This window comes from Chlorocebus sabaeus, chromosome 17 (assembly GCF_047675955.1).
Source record: "Chlorocebus sabaeus isolate Y175 chromosome 17, mChlSab1.0.hap1, whole genome shotgun sequence".
In the NCBI taxonomy this organism is placed as follows: Eukaryota; Metazoa; Chordata; class Mammalia; order Primates; family Cercopithecidae; genus Chlorocebus; species Chlorocebus sabaeus.
Window position 1 is genome coordinate 36095060 of NC_132920.1, and position 17609 is coordinate 36112668.

The following is a 17609-nucleotide window of genomic DNA, read 5'->3' on the forward strand; positions in this document are numbered from 1 at the left end:
TGGTTGTTGAGTATAATACGGCAGTGCCCTTTGGGAAAATCAATTGACAACATATCCAGAAATGCTGATATGTTTTCACACAAAATCTGTGTTTTACTTTTAGAAATTGATCCCAAATCTTGGCCAGACACAGTGGCTCATGTCTGTAATCCCAGCACTTTGGGAGTCTGAGGCAGGCGGATCTCTTGAAGCCAGGAGTTCCAGACCAATTTAGCTAATGTGGCAAAAACCTGTCTCTACTACAAATACAAAAATTAGCTGGGCGTGGTGGTACATGCCTGTAATCTCAGCTACTCGGGAGGCTGAGGCATGAGAATCACTTGAACCTGGGAGGCGGAGGTTGCAGTGAGCCAAGATCACACCACTGTACTCCAGCCTGGGTGACAGAGACTCTGTCTCAAAAAAAAAATCTTAAATCTAGAAAACTGTAGATGTGCCAGGTATGGTGGCTCATGCCTGTAATCCTAGCACTTTGGGAAGCCAAGGTGGTGGATAATTTGAGGTCAGGAGTTCAAGACCAGCCTGGCCAACACAGTGAAACCTCGTCTCTACTAAAAATGCAAAAATTAGCCAGGCAGTAGTGGCATGTGCCTGTAATCCCAGCTACTGGGGAGGCTGAGGTAGGAGAATTCCTTGAGCCTGGGAGGCAGAGGTTGCAGTGAGCCGAGATTGGGCCACTGCTCTCCAGTCTGGGCAAGAGAGTGAGACCCTGTCTCAAAAAAAAAAAAAAAAAAAAAAAGGGCGGGGCGCGGTGGCTCACGCCTGTAATCCCAGCACTTTGGGAGGCCGAGACGGGTGGATCACAAGGTCAGGAGATCGAGACCATCCTGGCTAACATGGTGAAACCCCGTCTCTACTAAAAAATACAAAAAACTAGCCGGGCGAGGTGGCGGGTGCCTGTAGTCCCAGCTACTCGGGAGGCTGAGGCAGGAGAATGGCGTGAACCCGGGAGGTGGAGCTTGCAGTGAGCTGAGATTCGGCCACTGCACTCCAGCCCGGGCGACAGAGCAAGACTCCGTCTCAAAAAATAAATAAATAAATAAATAAAAATAAATAAAAAGGTAGACATACGAAATTACTCATTGTTATTTATAACAAAAATGTAGACAACCTAATTTTCCAATAATGTCAAATGTTATAGAATGAAGTATCATGCTATATATTAAATAAAAACGAATATAAAATTATACAGTTAGGTTACAACTATGCAAAATGATATCCATTTATAGAAAATAATATTGGTTGGATAGATGCCAAAATGTTAATAGTTGTTTAATTTGTGATTGTGAATGACATTTTTATCTATTTTGCATTTTCCAAAGTTTTGAAAATGAACATGTTTACTTTTATAATGGAAAGAAAGTTTCCTAAATATGAGGAAATGAAGATTTATGCGCATAAGGATATAAAAATCGTCAGGGCTTCAAAGTAGAATTTAACCTACTTTTAAGAAACTTTATTGCTCACACCTGGCTGGGCGTAGTGGCTCACGCCTGTAATCTCAGCACTTTGGGAGGCCAAGGCGGGTGGAATCACCTGAGGTCGGGCGTTTGAGACCAGCCTGACTAACATGGAGAAACCCTGTCTCTACTAAAAATACAAAAAAGTTAGCTGGGTGTGATGGCACATGCCTGGAATCCCAGCTACTCGGGAGGCTGAGGCAGGAGAATCGCTTGAACCTAGGAGGCGGAGGTTGCCGTGAGCCGAGATTGCGTCATTGCACTCCGGCCTGGGCAACGAGAGTGAAACTTCAACTCAAAAAGAAAAAAAAAAAAAAGAAACATTTTTGCTCACACCTGTAATCCCAGCACTTTGGGAGGCTGAAGTGGATGGATCACCTGAGGTCAGGAGTTCAAGACCATCCTGGCCAACATGGCGAAACCCCGTCTCTACTAAAAATGTAAAAATTAGCCAGGCGTGGTGGCAGGTGCCTGTAATCCCAGCTACTCCGGAGGCTGAGGTAGGAAAATCACTTGAACCTGGGAGGCAGAGGTTGACGTGAGCTGAGCTGAGATCATGCCACTGCACTCCAGCCTGGGCAACAGAGGGAGACTCCCATCTCAAAAAAAAAAAAAAAAAAAAAAAAAAAAGAATTTCTTGTGGTCATGAAATTCCTGTATTGGTTTAATTTCTTAGCCCTTTCCTAGCTGTCCTCTCCTCTATATTCTCTGCCTGGGAATTAGAACTAATCCTACCATGAGGAATGGCTGAGTCCACGCTTACTCTGGCTTTCTGAGGGTACCCAGTGACCCGTTAGACACAACAGGTCAGTAGAGGAGGGAAAAGCAAAGATGAAGTTGGCAGAAATTACTTCTTTCCCACCATACCATCTTTGCCACTATGCTATCTTCTTTCCAGTCAAGAATCTCCAAACTTCCTTCAGTTTGAAGAAATACGGTGGGAAGGAAAAGAAACTCAACCTCATAGGGTTTTTGAAAGGTTTTTGACGTAAGGCAGGGAGTATGGAGAGGAAACAAATCTTTTCATAAAACAATATGCAACATTTTTATCCTTCTAAATATTATGGTGAAACATGCTCATGGTATAAAGATGAGTTAAATTCATACATAATTTCCATTATCCCAGAGATAACCACTGGTATGTTCTGTGTTTTTCTTCCACACAAAATTGGAATAATATTGAATATATTATTTTGTATCATGTTTTTCAAAATTTGTGTTGGTCCTCTTGTAACTAGTTGAGATCCTAGCCTGAATGCTCTACTAATGACTCTTAACAAGGGTTTTGCAACTCTTCACAGTTTTTCAAGAAAGGAAGAAGTCATTTATAGCTTAGTACTCACAGAACCTTATTGTTACAGTAATTCAACTATTCCGTTGATCTTCTTATAATCACAACTGCTCACTCAGAAACATGCTAACTAGGTGCTATAAAAGTAATGTGATGTAACATAGCAGCCAAAAGCAAGGGCTGTTCTGTCCCCAACATGTTTATAATAAAGGAGTCCCAACTTTTATCACTACCCTTCAGTGAACTCTGATCATTTTTGTTTGGAATTTTAAAATTCTGCTTCATTTAGTTGTAAAGAAAAAATATCCACATCCAAAGTAAATTAGTGAGTGGCCCTCCTAAAATAGATTCCAACAGTGATAACAACAAAGGTGCTGTGGAAACTGGAGATGACCTCTACTGGGAATCAGAGGACCACTTGCGTGTCAATTTGAGCTTACTAGTTCCACCCTCCTTGCATAGATTCCATGCCTTGGCTCTAAGGTCCTTGAATCATATGAGCAGAAGGCAGCAGCAGCCTTGTGGGTGCTCTACTGAAACCTGCTATTCACCTGGTGGAAAGGAAGCATTCAGAAGGATGGAGATCACATTTACAACCACCCCAGCTTCAGGGACAGCCACCTCTGTGTGTAACCAAACTGCTACATCCACAAATAAACCTTCTCTCACCTTCCTTAAGTACTATATAAAAATGGCTAACAGGAACATGAAGAAAACTTAAAAGGAGATGATGGTCACTGAGTATAGACCTACTGTAACTTAAGAACAGAAGGATTATAGCTAGTAATTAACAAACTTGGCATCTCTAACCACAAGTTGCTCAGTTTCACACAAAGGGAAGAAATGACACATTTGTATATAGAGGCATCCTAGCTGAATACTGAGTTAAGACACAACTTTCAGACCTGCCTTCTAGTGTTGTGAACTAACCAAGAGGCAGTGTGGCAGCAATGGGAAGATTGAGTTCACACAAATGCAGAACAAGGCCTTCTGGAAGCAGTGTAGGAAAACAGATGGCATGAATGCACAGTGAGTTTCCAAGCCCATGTTGGTGTGGCATCTGAAGTCTATTTTGGTCATTTTTCACTGAATCCTTACTTATGAAACTTACTTTGTAGCTTAAGCAATAAAAAGAGGATTTAATTATAATAATAATGACTTATTTATTTATTTAGTGAGACAGTCTCACTCAGTCACCCAGGCTGGAGTGCAATGGCATGACCTCAGCTCACTGCAGCCTCCCAGGTTCAAGTGATTCTCCTGCCTCAGCCTCTGGAGTGGCTGGGATTACAGGCATCTGCCACCACACCCAGCTAATTTTTGTATTTTTAGTAGAGACAGGGTTTTGCCATGTTGGCCCGGCTGATCTTGAACTCCTGATCTCAAGTGATCTGCCCAACTTGGCCTCTCAAAGTGCTAGGATTACACCACTCTTGGCCTATAACTAATGCTTTTTTTTTTTTTTTTCAGACGGAGTCTCGCTCTATAGCCCAGGCTCGAGTGCAGTGGTGGGATCTCGGCTCACTGCAATCTCTGCCTCCCAGGTTCAAGAGATTCTCCTGCCTCAGCCCCTCAAGTAGCTGGGATTACAGGCACGCACCACCATGACCAGCTAATTTTTGTATTTTTAGTAGAGACGGGGTTTCTCCATGTTGGCAAGGCGGGTCTTGAACTCCTGACTTCAGGCAATCTGCCCACCTTGGCCTCCCAAAGTGCTAGGATTACAGGTGCCAGCCATGGTGCCCGACCCTATAACTAATGTTTCTTGAGTGTTTACTGTAGGCGCAATACTATTACATCTATCTATCGACACACCATATAGATCTTATACTTATACATAAATATATGTATGTGTGTGTGTGTATATATATCACATCATTTAACCCTTAACCCTGTGATGCAGATACCATTATTTTGAATGAAAGGGACTAGAGATAGGCTGGAGCAACCATTGGGGATAATCCGAATGCAATTCTCCTCGGAGATGCCCCCCGCACATGCACACACACACCAAGGAGCCATCCAGAGCCCTGGTCATTGTTGACTTAGTTATTTGATCAGTTCTACTTACATTTGGCAGTGCGTAGAAAAAGTGTCCCATCTTCACCATCAGGAGCAGCATCACACCTGCGCCTACCAGAGATGCAAACTGAGGAGACAGAGCCAGTTGGAGAGAAACCATCAGGAATGTATTGGTCCCTGTCTGCAACTGAGGCCTTCTGCTTGGTGAGAAGCATGTCAGTTTTTCTTAAAAGGAGTTGAGTTCAGCCCAAGTGTATTTTTGTTGAACTGACATTTTCAAGTCTTATCAAAGTGCTAAACACATACTAGATACTCAATAAATACTCCCTGAATGAATGGAAAGATGCTCCCTGAGAAGTTCCACATTGTACTGGGCATTTGAATCTTTACTGCCACTGCTCTGTGCTATGAATAAGAATTCTCCTAAAATCTCATTTGCATCTCCTCCTGAGTTTAACCTCTCCTTGCACAATTTAGAAAAGCCCTAGTTGGCCAGGCACGGTGGCTCACACCTGTAATCCCAGCACTTTGGGAGGCTGAGGCAGGCAGATCACGAGGTCAAAAGATGGAGACCATCCTGGCCAACATGGTGAAACCCCGTCTCTCCTAAAAATACAAAAATTAGCTGGGTGTGGTGGCGCATGCCTGTAATTCCAGCTACTTGGGAGGCTGAGGGAGGAGAATCACTTGAAGACAGAGATTGCAGTGAGCCATGATCGCACCACTGCACTCCAGCCTGGCGACAGAGCGAGACTCCATCTCGAGAAAAGGAAAGAAAAGCCCTAGTAGCTCCTCAGTGTCAGCTCTAAAATCCCAACCACCCTACTTCCCATGTAAATACATTTCCCACCCCTCACTCTCCTGTTTGCTGCTTGGGTAACTGCCCATCTAGCAGCTTCAGTGGAGCTTCATCTTCACACAAAGATAATCACTTCCCATTTTCCTGCTTTAGTTTCTCTCTGCTTCAGGGCCATCAAAAGGAAAGAAAGAAAGAAAAAGCTACAAACATGAGTCAAGGCTGTATATAGCAGCTCTGGATCCTATCCCAGTTGGGTTGACTACTCTGGGCTCAGTGTCTCTTGGTAAGCAGTGATTCTCACTTGGCAAAATAAAGGTGGAAGACTAAGAAGCATAGTTTCCTTGATAAGCCCAATGCTCTCTGGATAGTCCAGAACTCATTATATCCTCTATTGGTAAATTTCCATTTTGTAAGCCCCTAGTAATAAAAATAATAGAAACCAGTGTCATTTTCCACTGTGATGGGAATAGGGGATGGGGCAAAACTATAACCACAAATCAAAACAATGGCACAGAAAAGCAAGAACGGAGGGAGTCTCTCAATTCTAATCTACCAAAGGACCACTCAACAATGATTCTCTGATTTTTCTCTGTATTTTTTACATAGGGGGAAAAACACATCTTGCCACTGGGTTCCCTCTCACTACTCATTGCTATTTGCCATATAAATGTATTGCTGAAAATAATAGCAATGCAATCAACGTCCTTCTTCTTTCTTTCCCCGTCCCAGCTGACTCACAGCTAAAGTGAGTGGCCTGATATGGAAAGGCTGAATCACATGAGAGTAGTGTAGGAAGGACTCAGGAAAATGGATCACCATAACTGAAACTCAGAAAGCTCTGATGGCAAACACTTCAGACACTGTGGAACTGAGACAGGTAACCCCAAAGCCTCTCCAGCCAGGTGACATGTCAGCCTGTTGCTGGATCTAACTTCTGGCTCTAGCTTCAGTTGGCCTTTGCTGATGCTATAGAAAAAAACTATTTTCATTAGCACAGGAAATCTGATTCAGGCCTTTTCTTTTCTGCCACTTTTTTTCTCCAAAATTCTTCTGATTATTTTTAATGAAACAAAGGCAGGCACACAGCACAATAAGTTGTATAAAACTAGGTTAGGCCAGGCATGGTGGCTCACACCTGTAATCCCAGCACTTTGGAAGGCCAAGCCAGGCAGATTACCTGAGGTCAGGAGTTTGAGACCAGCCTGGCCAACATGGTGAAACACCATCTCTACTAAAAATAAAAAAAAATTAGCTGGGCATAGTGGCAGGTGCCTGTAATCCCAGCTACTTGGGAGGCTGAGGCAGGAGAATTGCTTGTACCTGGTAGGCAGAGGTTGCAGTAAGCCAAGACTGCACCAATGCACCCTAGCCAGGGCAACAAAAGCAAAACTCCATCTCAAAACAACAACAACAAAAACCTAGGTCAAAATGAGCACAAACTAGACACCAAATCCCATAAAATTAGCTGCTCAGAGAGGGTTGGAAGCCTGCCAACAATTGTGTCTCCCTTGGCTGCACAGTCATCGGAATGGGCTTTGGGATCAGAGGACCATCCTCAGTGGCATTGTACCTCAGGAAGGTGCTCGATGGCTCTCAGAAGCTCAGCCTCAGTGCCTGAACAGGGTCTGATGACAGCAAGCACTGTCTGCCTGCTTTACATCTCATGCATGCTTTGTTTTTCTGACCAGATTTTCCATCACTTTTCCAGACTTTCTTGAACAAAGACCGACTCTGCCTTCTCTCCAGAGAGTCAAAGCCATGTGAGTCCCCATAGCCACAGCCATAAGCAACATGCAGACCCTCAGCCATCAACTGCTCCATGTACAGGGGGTTCCATGAAGCAGAATAGCAGATGATGGACACCTGCCCGGGCACTTGAGTCTTGGGGTAGAAGTGATGATTTTTGAACTCTTAAGTGACAGGTACCCATTAGCATCTAATTTAATTCTCACAATGGGCAAGTTTGTCTTATCCCCACTTTCCAGATGAAGACTAGAGCCTCAGAGAGCAAAATTAATTTGCCCAAGGTCACATACATCTAGGAAGCATGGAGTCAAGTTCAACCTCCCCTGACCATCTGACTCCAAAATCCAGGCTCTCTCCACGGCCCCACTGGCTTCCTCTAAAAAGAACACAACACATTCATTTCTCTCTTTTACAATAACCCATTTTTAAAGCTATTCTGGGAACCTGGGCAATGCGGGTCCTTAGAAAGCAGGGAGCAATGAAAGAAACCTAATCTTGGAGAACAGGGGAGCACAGTGGTAAGAACAGGACGAGCAGAAAGATGGACTGCGGGACAGCCCAGCTGGCCACAGACCCACTAGGACTCATCACATCCCCTTTGCCATGGGTCAGCCCTACCAATGCCTCAGGCTGAGGCTGTGGCCAGAAGGACCAGTAGGTTTTGCTGCAACCACTGGAGGGAAATGAATTCTAGACAGCGATAAATTAAATGAAATCTAGACACATATATACAGTTTGCATCTATGCCAGATAAAAAATAAAAACAAAGTGACCCTCGATGGCAGGTTATTTTTGAGAGGTTCAGAGCCAGCCCCCTGTTTCTCTTTTCTGCAGTCCTAGGGAACTTTGAAGAAATAGGGGCATTCTCAGGCAGAGTGAATCAAAAGCCCCCAAGGGTTTGGGGCACAGTGGCTCATGCCTGTAATCCTAGCACTTTGCGGGGCCGAAGTGAGAAGATTACTTGAGGCCCGGAGTTTGGACAACATAGTGAGACCCTGTCTCTAAAAAAAAAAAAAAAACTTAAGGCCTCCAGAGATAACAGGTGGAGAGAAAACTCCACTCCCATGGAATGAAGAAGATGAATGAGTCTCAGAGGCCTTTTCTGGTCCAGATTTGGAACTCAAGAGTATGGTCTGGGCAGCTGCCATGTGTAGGGCCAGGGGTCAGCAGCATTCTCTGCTTGAGCCAGCGATTTGCAATGGCATGTCAAGGCCTCAGGGAGGGCTCTTCAGCATTCCTAGGGACATGCCTCCCTGTGGAGGGCCACTGCACTGCCTTGAGAGGTGTCACTGGCAGAACTGTGCTGCACAGGTGAACAAGGTGGCAGTGGAAAACAAAATGAGTGCCATAGGCTACCTTTGAGGCAGATCTTCTTTCCAACAGGCTAAAATGCTAAAAGTGGGCTTGCTCAGGGGTTGGAAATTCAATCGTCCACCAAAACCCTTCCAAAACTTGGCCTTTCTATTCCCAGAATCAATGAGGGCAGTTGGCAAAGCCATTCTTCCTCCAGTCTGCATTACACGCACGAGTAGAATCCTGCCATTAAGACAACTCTGAGGCTGAACTGAAGCCCTTCTTCCTCCTTCCATCTACACATACCCTAAACCCTTTCAGTGCTCCATGAAAGTCCCACTTCTGCCATCATTCTCCTTGCAATATTTATGCCTCTTTTAAAAAATCGTCCTCATTTTACACTCAATTTTCCTTGCACTGTGCTTTAGTTTTTTTCTAGTCGTGCACATCTTGTCTCTCAAATTTACATTATGCTTATATACTGAATAAACAAAGTATGTCAGAAAAAGTTAGTGGAACTAATCTCTAGGGATAGCCATTTCCATTTCTTCTTATAAAGCTCTCCAGTCTTTTTGGAGTCTCTTTGACTCCAGAGTTTTTGCATGCTGGTACAAACACTCTTCTTTTGAACATAGCCCTAATTTCTCTGTCTGTTAAGCAGTAGTGGAAAAGGCCAATGTATCCGGAAGAAGCTCTGTGACAAACAAAACTTAGTCCACATAAAGTGGTACGATGTAGCCTTATTCTAGACCAAACTTGTCCAACCCGAGGCCTGAGGGCCACATGTGGCCCAGGACAGCTTTGGATGCAGCCCAACACAAATTCGTAAACTTTCTTAAAACATTATAAAGTGTTTTTGCTATTTTTTTTTTTTTTTTTTTTTTTTAGCTCATCAGCTATCATTAGAGTTAGTGCATTTTATGTGTGGCCCAAGACAATTCTCCTTCTTCCAATGGGGCCAGGGGAGCCAAAAGATTGGACACCCCTGCTCTATACCCATGCTCTCACCCCTGCCTAATCTTTCTGACTTGTATTAGCTTTTACCTTATGCTTCACCACATATTTGCCCACAGACTATGACACTGTCTTTCCATGTGAAAGTTGACTGTTCATTCTGCTGACACAGTCGTTTCTGACCATGGCTACACCTTTTACTATATTTCTGCAGAAGCTTGTCTTTGACCTCTGTCACTGTTTCTCTGGCCTCTGAATGCTGACTCATTCCCTGGGCAACCCCAGTTTCAATTCTGATAGCTCTCTGACATTTTGTCACGCTACAAAGTTGAGATGGGACACCTCTCAGGTTAGCATGTTGTAATTTTATCTAGTCAGTTCAAAACTCACGAAGACTGGGCTGGGCGCGGTGGTTCATGCCTGTAATCCCTGCACTTTGGGAGGCCAAGGCGGGCAGATCACTTGAGTTCAAGAGTTCAAGACCAGCCTGGCCAACATAGTAAAACTCCACCTCTGCTAAAAATGCAAAAATTAGCTGGACGTCATGGCGGATGCCTGTAATCCCAGCACCTTGGGAGGCTGAGGCAGGTGGATCACAAGGTCGGGAGATCGAGACCATCCTGGCTAACATGGTGAAACCCCGTCTCTACTAAAAATACAAAAAAAATTAGCCGGGCATGGTGGCGGGTGCCTGTAGTCCCAGCTACTTGGGAGGCTGAGGCAAGAGAATGGTGTGAACCCAGGAGGCGGAGCTTGCAGTGAGCCGAGATCGCATCACTGCACTCCAGCCTGGGTGACAGAGTGAGACTCCGTCTTAAAAAAAAAAAAAAAAAAAGAAGAAACAGAAAATGGCTTTCAAGTTCCACATTGATAAGTAACTTTTAAGACAAAATCTGAGCAAAAATTAAGGCAAGCATGGAATCCAAATTCTTCCCAGAGGTCTTTCCCATTAAGTATAACATTAAAACAGCAACAAGATTAAACCCATTTAATTCCCTACTCTGAATATACATATGAATTGATATGAATATGTTTATGTAGTAGAGATCAAATTGTATTTCAACATACCTGTTGTCTTCCTCCAGATTTATCCTGGATAATAGTCCTAGCAACAGCACCAGTAAACACACAAGATCTGAAAAATGAACTGACGACATTGCAAAGGCCGATGGCTATTAAATCCTGTAAAGAAATGGCAGATGCTTTAGGCCCCCCTCTTTGTTGAAGAATGCTGATTTTATTTTGAGTTGAAGGCATATGGTTTATTTTTTTATATGATGATAGGGTTGTTTGCATCACTTGAAATAACAGATTGAAATATTATTAGAAGACTAGGCGAGGTGGCTCACGCCTATAAGCTCAGCACTTTGGGAGGCTGAGGCTAGTGGATAACCTGAGGTTGGGAGTTCGAGACCAGCCTGACCAACATGGAGAAACCCCATCTCTACTAAAAATAGAAAATTTGCCAGGCGTAGTAGCGCATGCCTGTAATCCCAGCTACTCAGGAGGCTGAGGCAGAAGAATCGCTTGAACCTGAGAGGTGGAGGTTGTGGTGAGCCGAGATTGCACTACTGTACTCCAGCCTGGGCAACAAGAGTGAAACTCTGTCTCAAAAAATAAAAATGAAAATAAAAATAAAAATAAAAATAAATTAGAAAGAACGAAAGGATGGCACATCTGATTTTTCTGATTAAACTGAATCGTCATTTTCGCTAGTCATCACAAGGAAAGTGCTTTTTCAAGGTGAGAAAATGAGACTCTGGCATTTTTATTCTCTTTCAAGTGATGACCAGGACTTAGGATGACAGGGAGAAGCATAATGCTATTCTCCCTGCCTTATGTACTAACCTAAAAGTCAAATTTGGCTGGGTGCAGTGGATCACACCTGTAATCCCAGCACTTTGGGAGGCCGAGGCAGGCAGATCATGAGGTCAGGAGTTTGAGACCAGCCTGGCCAACATGGTGAACCCTCATCTCTACTAAAAATACAAAAATTAGCTGGGCATGGTGGTGAGCGCCTGTAATCCCCACTACTTGGGTACTTGGGTGGCTGAGGCAGGAGAATCGCTTAAACCTGGGAGGTGGAGGTTGCAGTGAGCCAAGATCACGCCATTGCACTCCAGCCTGGGCAACAAGAGCAAAACTCCGTCTCAAAAAAAAAAAAAAAAAAAAAAGGTCATATTGGAATACCCATTGCTTCCGTATTTCCCTCTTGAGTTCTAGGGAAAGGGCCAAATTCAGAGTAGTTGAAGATTTTCCCTAAAAGACAAAAACTATTTCTGGGAGGCCAACTGTATGATATTAGCAGCCCTCGCTTTGTTGTTGTTGTTGTTGTTGTTGTTGTTGTTGTTGTTGTTGAGATGGAGTCTCGCTCTGTGGCCCAGGCTGGAGTGCAGTGGTGTGATCTTGGCTCACTGCAAGCTCCGCCTCCTGGGTTCACGCCATTCTCCTGCCTCAGCCTCCCGAGTAGCTGGGACTACAGGCACCTGCCACCCCGGCCGGTTAATTTTTTAATTTTAAATTTTATTTTTATTTTGTAGTAGAGACTAGGTTTCACCGTGTTAGCCAGGATGGTCTCGATCTCCTGACCTCGTGATCTGCCCACCTTGGCCTCCCAAAGCGCTGGGATTACAGGCGTGAGCCACTGCGCCTGGCCCAACCCTGGCTTTTTATAGGATGTTCTGCAGCATTTCTTATTGCACCTCAGTACGTGGTTGGAGGACTTGGTAGAAAGCAAGCTAAAATTAAGAAAGGTGAAACTCTCCTAGCTTAACAACATGATGCCATAATTTTCTGGACTCTCTGTACCATATCTGTTCTAGGGCAATAACACTCAGGTTAATTCAAGTGGTCTCAAAGTTAAGTATCCCTCACCTCTCAAAAATCCTTTATGATTACTGTCCAAACCATGGTCCAAGTGGCTCTTCAGTTAAAAAAGACTCCAGCCTTCATGTTGGCAGGAGGCTTTGATTAAAGACAAAAGAGTTAAGGATCAGAGAAAGTAATAGTCCTCTCACCTGGTTGGAATTGACACTATAGTTGTGAAGACTGGCAATCTTCTTGCCCAGAAATATGAGCAGAAAGGAGCTCACCAAAGATAAGGAGATGGCTTGTAAAATTATCTTGGGAAGAACGCTGAAATCTGGTGTTACAGGAAACAGGAAGCTGGAATAGAATAGTGGAATTATTTCTGGATAGGAGGAATCCTTTCTTGGTATCTCCACCACTCTATTCTAATATTGGGCCGTCCTGATTCTTTTTTTTTTTTTTTTAATGACAATAGGGACAAGTGGAGTGATTGAGGCAGCAGCCTGCCAAAACTGCTAGCAAACCAAGCCACGTTATGAAAGCCATTGAGAGAACATGCTATTATGTCTTGTAGTTCAATGTGTCTGCCAGGTAGCAATGACAATAAACAGAACAGGCAAAACGTTAACGATTCATGAAAAATGGTTTCTTGATACTGTTTGAGACCATACCAATAGGTGAACAATAGGTGGATATTTAAGGAAGACATAATGCCTATTTTATAGAATCTCTTCCAGAAGTTGAATATGAGGCAACACTTTCCAAGTCTTCCTATAATGTCAACATATGGCTGGGTACGGTGGCTCACGCCTGCAATCCCAGCACTTTGGGAGGCCGAGGTGGGTGGACGACTTGAGGTCAGGAGTTCGAGACCAGCCTGACCAACGTAGTGAAACCCTGTCTCTACTGAAAATACAAAAAATTAGCCGGGCATGGTGGTGTGCACCTGTAATACCAGCTACTCTGGAGGCTGAGGCACAAGAATCTCTTGCACCCGGGAGGCGGAGGTTGCAATGAGCAGAGATCGCACCACTGCACTCCAGCCTGGGTGATAGAGTAAGACTCAGTCTCAAAAAAAAAAAAAAAAAAAAAAAAAAGTCAATGTACTCTGACACCAAAACCAGACACAGATAGCACAAGAAAAACAAAACAAACAAACAAACAAAAAACCCGAAAAACAAAACAAAACTCAGGCCAATATCCTTCATAAACATAAATGCAAAAATTCTTATCATTTTAGCAAGTCAATATGTAAAAGGATAATACACTATGATCAAGTGGGGTTTATTCCAGAATGAAGCATTAGTTTAACAGTCAGAAATCAAGCACAATATTAACAGACTATAGAAGGAAAAAGAAATCTTGATTATTTAGGGGGAGTAGTGTTTTTCCATAGATCCATACTGGCGTAATTCTTGGAAGCACAAATATGCTTCCTTTTTTATTTCTCTAGATTACTTTCTAAGTCAGAAAAAATATCTAAGTGTTTTAGATAAGGTTTGCTATTTGAAATGCTTATTCGTTCTTTTGATTAATCATTTCATCAAAGACAAATATGTATGCCTCAACAGTTGATTTCCTTTTGATAAATTATATAAAAATCCAAATTCAATAAAATGAATCATGTAAATACTCTTGGGAAAATTATTTTAAAAGAAATTTTGTGATATATATTTCCACAAAGCAAATAATCCCTTATCTAATTAAAATTCCTTATTAGTTCTTACATTTTAAATTTTATTTTTGAGTAGAAATAATTAACTTTTAGCACCTCGAAGAGCTAAATGTCATTTTCTTCACCATCCAACTATGTCTTCTTCTTCTTTTCTTCTTCAACTTCTTTTTTTTTTTTGTATTGAGACCAGGTCTTGCTGTATCACCCAGGCTGGAGTGCAGTGGCGTGATCATGGCTCACTGCAGCCTCAACCTCCCTCAATAAATCCTCCCACCTCAGCCTTCCAAGTAGCTAGGATTTCAGATGCATGCCACCACACCTGGCTAATCTTTTTTTTTTTTTTTTTTTTTTTTGGAGAAACAGAATCCCACCATGTTGCCCAGGTTGGTCTTGAAATCCTGAGCTCAGGTGATTCACCTGCTTCAGCCTCCCACAGTGCCAGGATTACAGGCATGAGCCACTGCGTCTGGCCCTACTGTCTATTTTAATTCCTTGTTTATAATTTATAACTTACAAGTTCCTTTGCATTTTCCCAGTAATTAGCTAAGTAGAAGCATAACTGAATGCTTAGAGGTAGTTGTTTAAGTTATTATCAAATTCCACCTTTTTGTCTTTTTAAGAAGCTAGGTAAGAATGTGGCTGTCCTAAAGAGGTACACAATAAATGTAATTTACTACCCCAATCTATATTAGTAAAGCTTGAATATTTAGTATGATAACAACATAAAATACTGTTTTTCCTTTCTGTTCTCTGTAACATTCAATTCTTGTTAGCAAATGAGGTTCAAAGGGAACATGGACACAGCAGAAGCTAACTTAAATTGTCCAATCTTACTATTCTCTAGCAACCCTGGATAAATACATAATAAAAGAGAAAGCTCAAAGCAACACTTAAAATTCAACTTTTGAAATGCTCACTTGTCCATCTGTACCTTTGAATTTTATGATAAGAGATAAGTGAAACTTAGCTGTGTGGGTTTTTTCTTTTTTCTTTTTTACTTTTTGAGATAGTCTCCATCTATTGCTCAGCCTGGATCCTGGCTTGATCCTGGCTTACTGCAACCTCCAACTCCCTGGTTCAAGTTATTTTCTTGCCTTAGCCTCCCAAGTAGCTGTGATTACAGGTACACACCGCTATGCCCAGCTAGTTTTTGTATTTTTAGTAGAGATGGGGTTTCACCATGTTGGCCAGGCTGGTCTCGAACTCCTGACCTCAAGTGATCCACCTGCCTCAGCCTCTCAAAGTGCTGGGATTGCAGGCATGAGTCTCTGTGCCCAGCCTGGCTGTGTGGTTTTGAAGTCATTGATAACAGAAGCATAGTGTGTAAGTATAACAGAGTGGTTATAATTATAGACTTTGGAATTAAGGAGAAATATGTTCAAATGGTAGCTCTGCCACGGAGGAGCAATGTGCTAAGTAATTTAAACATGGGAAGCCTTAGTTTCCTTAGCTTAAAAAAGAAGACAATATCTACCTCAAAGCATTACTGTGGGGAGCAAATGAAATAATACAAATATGTAAAGTGTCAATCCCACTGTCGTTCTTGTTATTATTTTCTTTTTCCTGAGGACGGAGACCGTGTCTTGCTTATCTTTGTATTGCCTAGTACCTAGGTGGTGTCTGCCCACATTTTTTAATTGACTGGAATTTCAAGTTGATTCAGCCATCATCAGATTTCATTGAGAACTGGGTAGGATATGAGACTAGTTCAAACTGGTTGTGTCAAAATAGCCTACATTTGCCCAGGTGTGGTGACTCACGCCTGTAATCCCAGCACTTTGGGAGATGGAGGTAGGAGGATCACCTGATCCAGGAGTTTGAGATCAGCCTGGCAAACATGGTAAAACCCTGTCTCTACAAAAGATACAAACATTAGCCAGGCATGGTGGCAGGCACCTGTAATTCCAGCTACTCAGGAGGCTGAGCAGGAGAATCACTTGAATCTGGGAGGCGGAGGTTGCAGTGAGCTGAGATGGTGCCATTGCACTGCAGCCTGGGTGACAGAGCAAGACTGGTCTCAAAAAGAAAAAAAAAAAAAAAAAAAAAAAAAAGCCTACATTTTGTGATCCTGGAGTTTAGCAAGTAGGCTTCACTCTTTACAGGATTCCTTATTATACAACGTGAGGAAATGGGCAATGCTCTTCAAAAGTCTCCCTGTGAGTCAAGAAACTGCAGTATATTGCCTTTCTTAGCTAATGTGATTCATCTGATTAAGGGTAAAAAAAATAATTTCCTAACAGAAGCAAGAGCCGCGCCTCATAGTCACTGGTAAGAATTATAATGTAAATTGATTGTGAATCCTTAAGAACTCCATATGCCAGGCTATTTGAAGATCACTTTCTACCCAGAGTAAGAAAATAATGTTGCTCAAGGGCACCAGTTCTGGCCGGGCACCGTGGCTCACGCCTGAAATCCCAGCACTATAGGAGGCCGAGGCAGGAGGATTGTTTGAGCCCAGGATTTTGAGACCAACCTAAGCAACATTCAAAATGCTGTCTCTACTAAAAATGCAAAAAATTAGCGGGGCGTGGCAGTGCACGCCTGTGGTCCCAGCTACTCAGAGAGCAGAGGTGGGAGGATCACTGGAGCCTGCGAATTCAAGGCTGCAGTGAACCGTGATTGCGCCACTGCACTCCAGCCTAGGCAACAGAATGAGACCCGGTGTCAAAAATAAATACATAAATAAAAGTAGGGCACCAATTTAGTCTAAGTTTGTGAAGGCAGAAGGAACGTTCATCTTCTGAACACAGAGCCACAGGAGAGAGGCTAGAAAAACCGAGGCATCTCTTGTCCACTCCTTGAGAATTAATCAGAGAGGTATGGTAGTTCAGAAGGCCTATCATGTGCTATTAAAAAAACACATGAGATTCTCTGGTATTCAGTGCATATAACAGTCTTCCTGGATAAGAGGACTGGCTCAACTATAAGAGAGACAGAGGCTGACCAGAGAAGACCCAACGAGTTGTCCCTAGCCCTTCTCCTTTCATGAACCTCTGTGTTCTAAAATGAATTTTGCTTTAGCCAGAGACTGCTAGTAGAAAATATCAATCAGGCTGTGTGGTCAGAGGCTAAGAGAGGGTATCAGAAAGAGAAATGCAATCTTGAAGAGTGGAATTACTGACCTATAAGGAATCATGTCAATAAGCGTCTGGCTGGTTTCTGTGGCCATGGTTATCTTGTTTGCAATCACAGTGAAGCCAATAATCTGTAGGGGGTAAAAAAAAAGGGGGGGTGGCATATGATTACCTAAATATAGTGCATCGCTTCCAGTAGCAGAGTTGCCCATAGCCTCTGGCAGGACAGAAAATGAAACAGGCAGCAGTCCCTATGCATGCAAGTTGGAGAGAGAGGCGTGGCTAGTTCAGCGGCGCAAGACAGGCATTAGAGATCTTTCCTGAAGCTTTTGGTTCTCTAAGCTCCTTTCGGCATTGTAGCCAGAGTGCGAAACAACTGGGTCTGTGACACGTGATGGAAACAAATGGATGCCATGAATTTCTGTAGCCCCACCAACTTTATTTATTTTTTCTTGTTTTAATATTTAAGATCTTTGAATCTCAATGG

At 43.0% G+C, this 17609-nt stretch overlaps 1 protein-coding gene across 1 annotated transcript in view; it reads right to left on the reverse strand.

Annotated features, from left to right (window-relative positions):
- Positions 1–17609, reverse strand: part of SLC26A8 (solute carrier family 26 member 8) — a 74401-nt gene that overhangs the window by 20668 nt on the left and 36124 nt on the right. Inside the window, exons 7-10 of the mRNA XM_038006012.2 lie at positions 17171–17253; positions 12583–12730; positions 10634–10747; positions 4823–4900 (exon numbers count right to left, since the gene is read on the reverse strand). Of these exons, the coding sequence (XP_037861940.2) occupies positions 4823–4900; positions 10634–10747; positions 12583–12730; positions 17171–17253 (423 nt within the window). The remainder of the gene's footprint in view (positions 1–4822; positions 4901–10633; positions 10748–12582; positions 12731–17170; positions 17254–17609) is intronic.